Source organism: Danaus plexippus, chromosome 24 (assembly GCF_018135715.1).
Source record: "Danaus plexippus chromosome 24, MEX_DaPlex, whole genome shotgun sequence".
Lineage (NCBI taxonomy): Eukaryota > Metazoa > Arthropoda > Insecta > Lepidoptera > Nymphalidae > Danaus > Danaus plexippus.
In genome coordinates, this window is record NC_083552.1 from 287,415 (window position 1) to 300,937 (window position 13,523).

Consider the following 13,523-nt stretch of genomic DNA (forward strand, 5'->3'; position numbering starts at 1 on the left):
AAAACTGTTAAGACTTGCAAGGAAATAAGGATGATGTTAATATTAATTAATAGTATCCGTTGTTGTAACTGGCTGTGCTCAGGGTGGTTAACCATATTTTAAATATAATCCTTATTTCATAATTACGTCTTCTTTTACTTTTAATGCATTCAAATCCCTATATATATATCATGGCATAGGGATATATATGCCATGACAATAACTAAAACCCTCAGCCGAAATCTGAAAGAGGGTGAATGGTTTTGTCACACGGCCAATTTTATGTAGTTCGGTCGTGTGAGAATCCATCCAGAATTTTATTTCTTTCACCGTCATCTAATAAGATGAAAAATATTGTTCACTACTATTATTCTTTGACAAATAAACAGCATGGAAGGACTTCAAACCTTTATAATGGACAAAGGCTATTTTTGTTGCGAATACCGACATCCGTGCGGGCGAAGCCGCGGTTGGAAGCTTGTTTGAGAAAAAAAGAAAATAAAAAACGCAGTAGAATGCAAACAAAATCTTAGTGAATCCCATTCCAAGTGAGGTCATGATAAGTGGACCTTATGTTTACTCGGAACACTACCACTTAGTAAACATTGTCACTCATTTTTGAGGATTCCTATGTCGTATGTACTTTTTTCCTCATAAAAATAGACTTAACTCTTACAAACGTAACGCTTTTGTAACTTTTTGTTGTTCATTGAAACTTAATAGTTTTGTTTGTTGTTATAATTTACCAAAATATTAATTGTTTCAAACAACTCCGAACAAATATAAGTTCGGAGTTTCAAAGGTGACCGGGCTTGAGTTTCCAAGTTTTATTTCATTTCAATTAATTAAAGTGAGAATCCTTTTATCCCAGTCAAGTCACCCATCAAGTTATCAATGTATTGGTACTGACATTAAACCATTTTCTTATATTTTGTTTTAAATTCACAACTTTAAGTTTATTTAACGAAGTGTTCACGATTGTAATGATGACTACTTTAGGAGAATAACATATAAATATATATTGCTATATTGATATAATGTCTGTTATAAATTTAATTATTTAAATTCAATAAAAAATATTATTGATTTAATTGAAATTTATTGGTCACTATATTAATGTGCAAGTATATAGAAACTAAAAGTGATGCGATCCCAATTTAATGTTATAATTATAATTATAATTATAGTAATGTTTTTGTAATAATTATCTTTAAAATATTACTCCTTCAACTAAATGTAGTTGAAGGAGTAATATTTTACTTATATATACTATCAATGGATAGTGTTCAGTGTGCAACATTTAGACAGACACTAATGGACATCTTTCCTACACATGACATACCCGCCACTGGTGGAAAAACTGTTATTGAGACACATATTTTATCAATATATACTTGGATTGTAATCATTCATTATCATCAATTATTTATTACTATTAAAATGACACAAACAAAAATCTTTTTTATGGTTTATAAAATCTTTATCTCTTAAAATATTTATTTCATAATGTCCAAACCAAAAACACGAATATATATTTGCCACTCGAGAAAATAAATCCGATAAAAGCAACAGCAAACAGCGACGGCAAATACAACTGTATAATATTATAAACGCTTCAAATGAATATTGAAGTTTTTTTTAGAATGGAATGTTTCGGTTCTTCTGAAAAACTCATCTGAAGGACTTCTCTGTTTTCTACATCGAGTTACTTCATGCTGTAATATTATTATCCCATTGAACTTCAAGAAAAGCAGAAAACCACTGAGTTAAATAACAGGAAAATGTATAACAATATCCGGAATTGTTATCTCAACATGTCGCTATATGGAAAGTAAGACGTCATATTTATTGTTGTTTACTAAAAGCATTGTTCCTAGGCTTTCTTCTACCATACTTTGGGCTTATTCTTGTGTGTTTAAATCATTGATAAGCATTAAAGTTTTTGCTCTTATTTATTTTGTGGTAACAGGTTTATGTATCGGATAAAAGTTGTATGGAAGTAGAAACATAAAACAAACGGCGCGGCAAAGCCATGTACAAATGTCCTGAAAATATGTTTAAAAAGATTGTGAATGATAGATACTACAAAATCGAAGGTTCGAAATTGATCATTTTAATTAATATCACTTAAATTCATTACATCTTCTTAAATTTATAAAACAAAAACAGAGGATAGTTGTAATTTTTTTATCAATACTTTATTATGGGCGTTAACAATACGTTTCTCAAAGTTTTTAGTATTTCAAATAGACGTATACCATATAATTACTACCAAGAATAAATAAATCTGTATTTTATAGCAATTAGAAGTAATTTTATTGTAATCAAGTAGCATAGCGTCTTTGTTTTTGTTTTGGAATCAATGGACCACTTTAAAAATGTCTCAAATTATGCCAATACGCTGTCATAGTAATCTCAGAATGTCCTACATATTTTAAAAGTAGATCAATCATTTTAGCAAAATTTTCATGCTAGATAATTAGTTTCTTCAAACAGTTTATTGCTTAAACTCCTTTTCATCGAAATAGATTTCTTTGGGAGTTTTTTGTCGTAACAGTTATTTGCCAATTTGTACGTACGACTCCTTCAAATCATGCTTTCAAATTTAAACAGAATTTTGTTCTGATCTTTATAGTTTTCTCTTTATTTTGTCATTTAATTTGGTATAGTTATATATATATTCATAAATTATTAGTTATTACTGAACCTGTATTTCTGTAGTCATTCCGCAACCTCGTCAGTTTTTACCTCTCATCCCTAAAGTTAGTCAATAGAGACGACATTATAGCATTAAGCGTTGTGCAACATTTGAATACATGTGCAAAAAAAGATATCAAAATATTTCTCTGGAATAAGTCAGATTTCAAAACATTACGTTTATTATAACTGATAGTTCTAAGGATTTTAATCATTAGTGGTTTCCTTCTAAAATGATTAGATTTTCAGAAGGACGTTATCTTCTCACTTATGTTACTAAGTGGTTTTATTAATCTTATCAGATTTGGCAATGTGTGAAGCAGTCACTGACCTCAGAAGACCGTTAAGATTAAAATTAAGGCAAGTTTACTCAGATTAAAACCACTCTGAGGTTTTATGTATTAACCCTTTACTTGGCAAGAACTAAAAATATGAAAAAAAAGGAAATTATTGATAAATTTTGTTTAATTTATGAATGGACAACTTGAGAAAAATAAAAATAAAAATCTAGGTATCCTAGGTTTCGAGAAAACTTAAGTACATCACAATGTACACTGCCAATTTTACAGAAATATTATAAATAAATTGTTTGTACATTTTGGTGTACACTACCAAGGACATAATGAATTACATTATTCAGGTTATTATAAATTTATTTCAAAAAAAGGAGGAAATATTTAAATTATTCTTTATTATTTTAGGTGAAAATTACGAAAGCAATTACGTTTTATTTTTCCCACAACAAAACACAAATGTACGTTACATTTTATACAGTAGACAGATGTTCTTCCACTCTTACAATATTTGCAACGCATTGTTTCATTACCTGCTTCTGGAAGATGACCTGTGTTATCAAATCTGACGCTATCAGTTGGTCGGACTGAGACTGGTTTATGGATTTTCAGATTCTCGCCTATATCGTCTGTAACGTTTTGGTTTGTTCCTATTCTATTAGACTTAGACAACCCATCAAACAATTCAAATCTGAAATCTTTCAATGAAGTCTTCTTCCCATCTCTTCTATGTAGGAGCCAAGCGTTATTTATACACATATCAACAAGTTGTGAAAATATTCCCAAGTACCAACGGTGACTTTTGAAGGGAGTTCTATATAACGATATCAACATATCTGCTAAATCGACCCCTCCCATATGTTTGTTGTAATGTTTGACCACTTGAGGACATTCTACATCTACTTTCTTTTTCTCATCCTTATCGTATCGTTTGATTGTTTCTAAGGGGTACGAGTCTATGTAGGTGCTAATAAGTGTAACCACTTTATTGTCGTTCCACTTTACGACTGCCAACTTATTCTTATTGCAAACCACCTGGGCGCTAGAACCGCGTTTCTTCTTTTTTAATTGTTTGTCAGTTGGCAATAACTCTTGACAGCCTCTGAGACGATTAGTCCTTATTGTTCCTAGACTAAGGATCCCGTATTCTTCCCGCAGAATATATGTTAGTTCAGGCGACATAAAAAAGTTATCAGCATACACAATGGCCGGCTTTTTCTTTATAGTTTGACACAATGCAAGCACTACCATACCTCCTAAACCAATTGTAGCTTCTTTCTCTGAAAAAGTCAGTCCACGAAAGGTATCGTCGCCACCATACAGAATAAAATCGTAGATGATACCCGAAACAGCCGCACGGACAAAATTCTTAAACCCCCATTTCTTAGGTTTCATTTTTATGTACTGCTTTCGTTTACCTGCTTTACGACCTTTATAAGGTATCATCATCTCGTCAATGGAATATTTTCCTTCTTCTTCAATTTTCAGAAAATTTTTGCGTATTTTCTCCATTAGGGGGCGAATCTTGAAATAACGGTCTGAATCTTGCAAAGTATTATCAACAAAATGAATATATCGACGTATTTGTTGATACTTTTTGAGAGGCATAAGATCAGCAATGAGAGGGTATCTTGTTTTTCTTGCCCAATAGTCAGTATAAGCTGGCATCTGTACTATACCCATCATGATTTGAATGGCCAGGAAGCTTTTAATCTCATCTTCTGTCAGCTGAATAGATCGACCTAGTTGTTCAACTGCATATAAATTTGTATTATAAACAATGTCAGTAATTAAGTCAGGAGAAAAAAAGAAATAAAAATAATCCAGTACTGTCTCTATTTGTGTTTGATGGAGATTGTATAAGTTTTCTTCAAGAGATACATTGTGACGAAATACTGCTTTTAACCATTGATAATTTAGTGATGATGCTATTGAAGGTGGATCAGAGGTATCTGGTGAAGGCGGTATATAAGCATTTGCTTCCTCATCAGATGTGGAACTATCGTCAGAGCATGCGTTTTGAGCGGGTACCAAAGCCAAGATCTTATGGGCGCGAGTTAGTTGTAAGTTCTGCAGGCGGAAAAAGAAAAAAAAAAGTTCAAAGCAGACAGTTTTTATGAGAAGGTAAAAAAATAAATAAACAAAAACTGCCGATTCGTTGAAAAACAAAAACTGTGTAAACTTAGCAATGTACAGCGTGGTTACCATAGTTCATTTTTAGTATTTTAGTGCGTTATTGGCAACGTGCAGTGCAGTGTACATACATTTGTTTCAACCAAAATCGGCCATAAAAATTGACACAGTAACGCATAAAACCACTTTTTGAGTAATACATAGTTTTTAGATCAAATAACACACCATTTTTTATTAGTTTTTGAGCTAAAAAGTAATTTATAACGCAAAAACTTACCCGGGTCCCGCCAACACTTTGTTGTTTCGAAGCCATTTTGAATTTGACATGTGTTGTTCAGTGTTGCAACAACGAAAATATTTTTCTACTAATTCTAAATTATTTAGTAATATTTTTAATAAAAACAAAACAAAAAAGTATTATTATTTAACCAGTAAATTTTTTTTGAAATGTATGTACAGTCTAATGTACCTTACCAAGTTAAGGGTTAATAGATGAAATAGGCTGTGTAAATAATATTTAGAAAACATATCACTTTAAAACCAAGTGTTGGTTGCAAGTTATTTTGAAACTACCCAGAAATAATGAAGATTGTTTTAGTTAAAGAACTGGTTACAGTCATAAAGAGTAATAAGGTTTTCCAAAAATTAACACCTAAAAGCACTGTGTTGGAGATGGGGGATAGTCCAGTCCTATAATAACTCCAGTCAATACTTTGTAAATCTGTACATATCCGAATTATCTTGGGAAAGATGATCAACTATAGAAGCAATAGAAATAATTAACAATTTAGATTGTAGGTTGCTTTAAAACTTTAGGTTCATCTTCTGAAGTATAAGTTGCATTTTATGGATAAATAACATCTACAAAAAAAGTGATCCACGGAAATTTCTGAAAAAAATTCTTCGAGTATTTAATAGAAAATAGATTAATGTTCGAGATTCAAGATACGAACTAAGTCACACTTAATTTTCAATTAAATAATACACGCCGAAAGCTTCATGTCACGACACTTCAAATTCGTGAAGAGATTTAGTTATAATTTTGATACAACAAAGGGAACAATTACCCTCTCAATATAACGTAACGGACATAAAACAGATCGACTAACAACAGAGGTCATCGTATTTGATCCCATAGTTATTAGAATATAATGGATGGATGTTGATCCATACTTGATGAGGTGAGGATAATGTGATTGATTTCACAATCAAGGAAAATGATGAGTTAACATTAGTATCAGACTCATGTATGAATATATGAGGTTGTTTGAATAAGCAATGATTATTTATTAAACATAAGAAACAGTTTGCTTACTATTATTATAATCTGATGAACTAGTATTCTAGATTCTAAAACCCTTCTCATACACATCTTACCTCTAAATGTTCTTCATAGTGAATGTGTAAAATAACTACAAGAGGAAACAGCGAATTGTAAACTATTTAATGATTTACATTGGAAGTTGGAAGTAAGGCTGAGTCTTGGTTTTGTACGTATAATGTAATCTAGATACAAATAATCAGTGTAGATCTAGTTAAAAGCCCAAATTTATTTAATAAAACCAAGTATTTTTGTTATCATAATGAATAATCGTACCACTTTTAAAGATAGAGAATTTGAACACACGGGAATTAGATTTTAATAGACAAAAGCGATAAGTACAACACTTTCCTTGTAAAAAGCATGAAGTGTGACGCTGCATTTGTTTAAATTTTGATTTTAGTAGGTATCAAAAACAGCAGCATAAATAAAAATTCACATATGTTATTAAATTTACGCCTTTTATGTTCTTAAATAACAGAAGAGCACAAGTCAATCTCAATCCCTTGGAAAGAAAATCCTAGACTTGATTTGAGCTGACGAGAGCCTTTTCCTAACCCCCGAAATAAGTTTTAGCTATATTACAATGGATTTTATCTGCATAACCAAATATTTACATAAAATCTCACAGTTGGCTTTAATACTTTTGTCGTTGCGTTTAATGGAAAGTAACTTTTCTATTATTACATTGTACAATAAGCAGTCTCTCGTAATACATCAAGCGACTCTATTATAACATATGTAATTGCATTTAACTTAATGTGGTCGTATTCAACCCAATATTTTTCTAGAACGTTTATATTTCCCATAACAAACGTAATAGAAGGAAACGTAAAAAATGTATATTTAAGGTTATATATGATAATTACTAAAGATATTAAACAGGTAGAAAAATAAGCCAAGTAGATTACACGTAATACGTGTTAGGGAACTTGTTTTATTAAGAGAAGTTATTTAATAACAGGCGTAATGTCTTTAACATACCTTATATAAAATCAGAGTACACACTTGTGCGACAGCAAAGTATATGTTATGTAATAAAGATTTCATTAAGATAAGAGATTTTAGGAGAGGAGACATTGGCTACAAGTTTGTAAAGTAATAAACGTAATTCTGGTAACTGCTCAGTAAGCTTTCTAAACTATGCCTTGTATTATTTCATACAAATCTGTGACTTTTGGTAAAAGATAATCCTTTTTCAAATAACATGCAAATATATTATATGACATCTATTTTCTTCTATATACACACACATATTATAAGTTATTCTTAATAATTATCGATCCAATAGTTAAGGAATATTAGCTGTAAAACAGTGCTTAAGGAAATTTAACTTTGACCAAATTAATATTCGTTTTTCATACCACACTGATAGCAAACCAGACTACTCTATAGAAGTCAGCAAAAGCAGGACTATCACTCGCGCATTGCTGACCCTTGAAATACCTGGTCACTGTATTGGACGTGTTTACTCACCGTGAATGACAGACAATAGGTATTACACAATTTATATGTAAATATAGAAAAACTAATATAACAAGGATTAAAATCACAAAACATGAAGAGATGTATAAGTAACATACAAATTTATTTCAATAAGATGGTGTATGGGATATAGATTTATTATGAAGGGTGTATATCAAAGATATGATATTGGATTTGCCGATAGAAATTTACAAGTGACTTCAGAGAGGATCTTCACTATAGACTTTTTATTTATATATAGATACTTGTATACAGCTATTTGCTTACTATTTAAAATATATGATAACAATAATTGGAAACTAAAATAGTCATTTTTATCTACAAGCTTATATATGAAAACTAAAATTATCCTGTGTATAAATTGTGTTTGTTTTTATAAATAAGAGTATCCCTACTGTATTTTATTTATTCAATACATCTGTCATTGTAAACATCAGATCAATACTCAACTACGCCGTAAAACGTTTTATTATACCTTCTAAACTTTAATGCCGACGTAACTCAAACCAATGGCGACAAAAATCATAAAAATGTTTAAGAATTCCATACAATAATAAACTTTAGTTACCAAGACGTCAAGGAACTATTGTGATTCGTCTGAATTATATTTCAATATAATTCTTATTCCGTTTAAAAAGAATGATTCTTTCCTTAACAAACTCCATGTTCTAGTTATCAGAGCGGATACTGTAGTATTGTGTATCAGTGTGATTTCCGTTTCCGAGGAGTAGCAAAAGTTGCTGAAAGGTATGTTGCCATGGTAACCGAAGGAAACTATTGAAAAGAAGAGTTTTCTCTTGGTTAGTTGTTAAAGATTTTGATAGAAAAATTATTGATATTATACAATAGCCGGACTAAAGTTTTGTCAAGTATATCAGTGCTTTAAACTCTTAGAATATAACTTGTCTAATGAGTTTTAAATAGGATTTTATACAAGTTAACATAATTTAAGTGGCCGTTTCCAATTTCAAAACACTAGCCGTTGTCGAAATGCGTACGAAAGAAAATACAATATCTTAATCTAATACATCATTTTCATTTTTTTTTATTTTTCTGTTAATTTGTGCCGGCTAAGCTCTGAAGTGCCGGATTGATTTTAGCAAGAATTTCACTAGCAGATAGATAGACTCCCAAAAAAGTGGAACTTTTCATTTCGAGTAATAGTTTGTTATGCTTTTACTCATCCAATTTAAGGCTGAATTTCCAACTTATTTTTTTTTTTATCAAAAAGCTCTATTGTCTTAACGTATCCCTTATCCCCAAGCCAGGATCTGACGAATGGGTTCTCGAGAAGTCGATTGAAACCTCAACTAAATTAGATTGGCGTGTTCCTGAAGACCAAAGTATTTACAATCTTATATCAAGTTGAAAAATATACGAAGTTAACTGACGGTTTTCTACTGATTTAATAAGCAAAATAGAAATATTCCATTGACGGATTTTATTTCGAAATACCAAACAATATTAAAATTGATTACTCATCAATATAGACACATATAATTTATCCAATCTTACCTCTTAACCACAACGATAGCATTTATATTTAACATGTTAACAAATTTTCTATGAATTTAAATTTTTCTTTATCGTTCTCGTTTTAATTGCGGTAATCGCAACAAAAAATCTTTCAAAAGCTCATCCATTTAAATGAATGAAAATGAACAGTATTACTATTGGGAAGTTATTCATTATTACATTGGATGAGAAAAGACAAGCTTATATTGTTTATTAACTAATATGACGACTGAATATTTTATCACTCCCTGCCACAGCATCTATATTCCTAATTGTTTTAATAAACAGATTTTTTAATTTATTTACCAACAAGCGACGTTTAGAAGTTCTGTTTAAGTGTCTCCATTTAAATTCTTGAAATAGGTTTTCTATAAAGAGCTTTCAAGTCAAAAGTTTTTAATTTTTTATACTAAGAGCTTTTATAACGAGACTTTAAGGTGCCTCGCCTGCCAAAGTAGACCCACTTGGCAAGGTAATTTAGTCAAGACATATTTACTTATAAGCAGAAACTGTAATGAGAAAAGACTACGAGCTATTCGCGAGAAAACGTTGTATACAATTCTGATTCACGATAGTTATGATTAAGACATAAGATGCATTAAAATATTTAACTCTTGACAAAACTCCGAACTTTTATATGTATGTATGTGCAACAGATAACAAAAATTCTTAACAGATAAATATCTTAACGTATATCAACATTGAATCATTAAGACGAGTTATAACCTATAAACATATTTTTTTAGTCGTTAATATTTCAGTTTTTGTGGTCTCTAATAAATTATAAAATATTTCATACTTTCTCTTAATTTATTCTGGATTTTTAACAGTAACGTATTTTGGTCTATTAATGACACTTAAAGAAAATCTTTTTTCAGTGTCGTTTAGTTTCAAACAAAGTAAACCAAGTGCTTAAATAGAAAACTGATCATATTTAAAAAAATATATTCAGATTCTTAATTATGCAATGAAGTAAAATACAAATCAGATGAAAAATATTCTTAAGCAGAAAAACTATTGTAAGATGCCCTCTAAACCCAGCGACATCTGAAGTATGCCATTCACGCTTCTAGAAGATAAAATGCGTAAAGTGATAAGTTTGGCTAGCCAGTGAAGTATATTCTGTGAATTGTATTGTATGTATATAGTTTATAGTTGTATTGTATATAGTTCATAAATTAATTTAACAATCAGTTTCATCACGTTTTTAAGAATATACACTATTTATTTAGTTTTAGATTTTTAAATATATATTTTTTATTTCTATGACAAAGACAAATAGAAATCTTCAATACACATATACATTATATGGTAATAAATTTATTACGATTATATATAAACTATTAATCATAGTGCAATTTCTTGTAGTGAATAAAAGATGCCTCGACAGATACAATGAGAAGGTTATTAAAACTCCTAAAGAATATTAATATCTTTGGTGTCTTTACTTTTGAAAGTGGAAAACGATGACAAAATATACAGATTCCTTGCTTTAAGATGATCGATAGACTTTATCAAATGTGCTTTATTCTAATATTCCATTCTATGTGATATTTATTAATGTGAGAGCTATATACATACTGTACTCGTATATACATACTTCACATTATAATTCAAATAAAATCATTTATCAATTATAATATATAAATATTTGGAGAGACAGTAAACTTGGAGAGTAATTTTTAAATATTTTGTTTAGTAGATACAATCTATGTCCAGACATATTCAAAACAGAGTTAACAGTTTCTCGATGTCTAAGATTTCCGCGTGTAATCCTTTAAGTAAAACTAAATTTTTCGAATACTACGTGTTTTTTGTTGTATTATAACTACACGAGATGAAAGTGTCACTTTGTCTGCCCGTTATCACGGTTGCTTTAAAGGAACCGAAACGTTGAGATTATATAGATTTAAAAAAATAAAAAAACGCGTATCTCAAAAGCTTAGCTTCATTTATAGAGTTTCTTATCGTCATTTGAGGAAAAAAATTTTAAGTCTGTCCCTGAACTAATACTTACTGTAATATTGTGTCAGTGACATATCTTTTCTTATAGAACATTTAACCTCCATAACATCTGTTAAGTGCGAGGTGTTGATGTCACTCGTTAAACAGACGCCATCAAGTACATGTTGTGATATTAGTTACTGTGCTCGCTACTTTATTAACAGCGTTACGGTCAATGTTCTCCTCATAAAGATACCTCGGCGTATGTCATATTGTGAGACATATTTCTACAACGGTTTTTTTTGTTCACGTCTCACTGAGACTGAATAAGTAAAGTTCAAATTAAGGAATAGTCCAATAAGAGTTTTTATACGGAATCACTAATAATCTAATAATATTTCTACTTACGTATCATATTTTATATAGATCAAATTCCGATATTATTACTCATGAACAATACATATTATTTTCTTTTATATATTTTAATACAAATATTCGTCTTGTTATCTTCTGAACAGCCTTAGGATATTTTACGTTAATTAACGTTACAGTCTTGTTCATGAAACTTTTGTGTTATAGATTAAACCGATTTATTTAAATATGTTTGTCAATATTTTTATGTTGTTATAATTAAATTTAAATTTCTATGAAAAAAAAATACAAAAATAATTGTACACAATATTTTTTTTTTTAAGGATCGATAAGCAGAAATAATTATAGGAACCAAGAATGTTTTAGTATGTATTGTTGATTTACTCAATACAGTTTTAATTATATCGAACAAAGTCCTCAACCAAGTTTAACTTTCAATGGTCTAATTAATAGACGGGTTACTGAATATCATTGCATCTATACCATAAGAATTTGAAGAACTTTAATATATTACAATTATGAAGCTAACCTTGATAACAGACCTTCTCCCTCTTTAACTATCGATTGACATTGTTTTATTTATATCATAAAATTAAAAGGTAACAATCACCAAAATAGATTACAAACATATAAAATTATTCTAAGTATAGAACAAAAATACCTGATAAATCTTAATATAAGTTTTAAAAATCTACTTTGACTTTATCGTTTATAATTGATGATTAAATGAAATAGCAAAAAATGTATACGTAAAACTAATTCAGATGTGTTGTCGGCGATGGTTTACATAAGCTGAGATTGTTTGAAGAAGTTTCAGAATATTGCATAGCAGAAGCAATTTAGTGGAGTCTAACATAGTTTAACACGGCTTAGCAATCATTTAGAGAGATAATCCTTTGTACTCAGCCTTCGTTTCTAGTAAACAGCTTTCATTTAAAAATATATACATATATTTTACATAGAGGAGAGAATTGTGCACTATAATATTCAATTAGAATTAAATGAGTATGTTATTTGATTCCCAACTTTTGTACGTGGTAGAGCCTAGCTGTGGTCAACTAACTACATGTCGAACTTTGGCTGACTCGACCGGGGAAGTTCCTCCCTATCACAGAAGATCGGCGTGATGTAGCCTTTAATAGTTGTGTTTCATTCAGTGAGACAGCCGGTTCCCTTTTCCCTGTTCCCACCCTTTCTTGCGATTTCCTTATTCTCACTACTCCCTTTTCCTCAAAAACTAAGGGCGCCAACTCATGGACGACGGCGACTACTGCTCATCAAGTAGGCCGTCTGCTCGTTTGCTACCTTTCATATAAAAAAAATATGTATATAAAGAGTCACGAAAATTAACAGATCATTTAATGCAGTACAACAGGCACAAATAATAATACATGGCTGTTATGATTCATATTTTTCTAAGATTAATATTCTTAACCTATTTCTTCGATTTCGGATATCTCTTCAAATTTCAGTCACATGTTTAATAACATATTCAAATTTGAAATATTTACGATTAAATTTGCGATAACAAAAACAATTTAGCACATTTAGGTCGATAGTTTGTTTTAAATTAAATGTATTGAAAGGTTTATCATCGAAGTGTTTAGTATTTACAAATAAATAAATGAACATCTGTTACGTTAATTACATTTGACTAAATTTCTAACTTCAACAAAACACTTTACAATGCAATTTACAGTAAACGTTGCTGTCCACACTAGGCTAAGCCTGTATCGTGGACATCGATTAATGTTTAGCAGACAGGATTCAGTCATTTATTATTA

At 30.1% G+C, this 13,523-nt stretch overlaps 1 protein-coding gene across 1 annotated transcript; it reads right to left on the bottom strand.

The window, feature by feature from the left end:
• Positions 1-3,350: 3,350 nt before the first annotated feature.
• On the bottom strand, positions 3,351-5,563 carry LOC133319535 (piggyBac transposable element-derived protein 2-like). Its single transcript, XM_061524403.1, has 2 exons — positions 5,380-5,563; positions 3,351-5,039 (listed from the first exon to the last, which is right to left on the bottom strand). The coding sequence occupies exons 1-2, from the start codon at positions 5,413-5,415 to the stop codon at positions 3,369-3,371; spliced, it is 1,707 nt and encodes a 568-aa protein (XP_061380387.1). The 5' UTR covers positions 5,416-5,563; the 3' UTR covers positions 3,351-3,368.
• Positions 5,564-13,523: the final 7,960 nt, after the last annotated feature.

Coding starts and splice junctions, on each gene's coding strand:
- LOC133319535 (XM_061524403.1), bottom strand. CDS start 5,415: ATGGCTTCGAAACAACAAAGTGTTGGCGGGACCCGG. Junction 5,040..5,379: donor AAAGTGTTGGCGGGACCCGG/GTAAGTTTTTGC, acceptor TTCCGCCTGCAG/AACTTACAACTAACTCGCGC.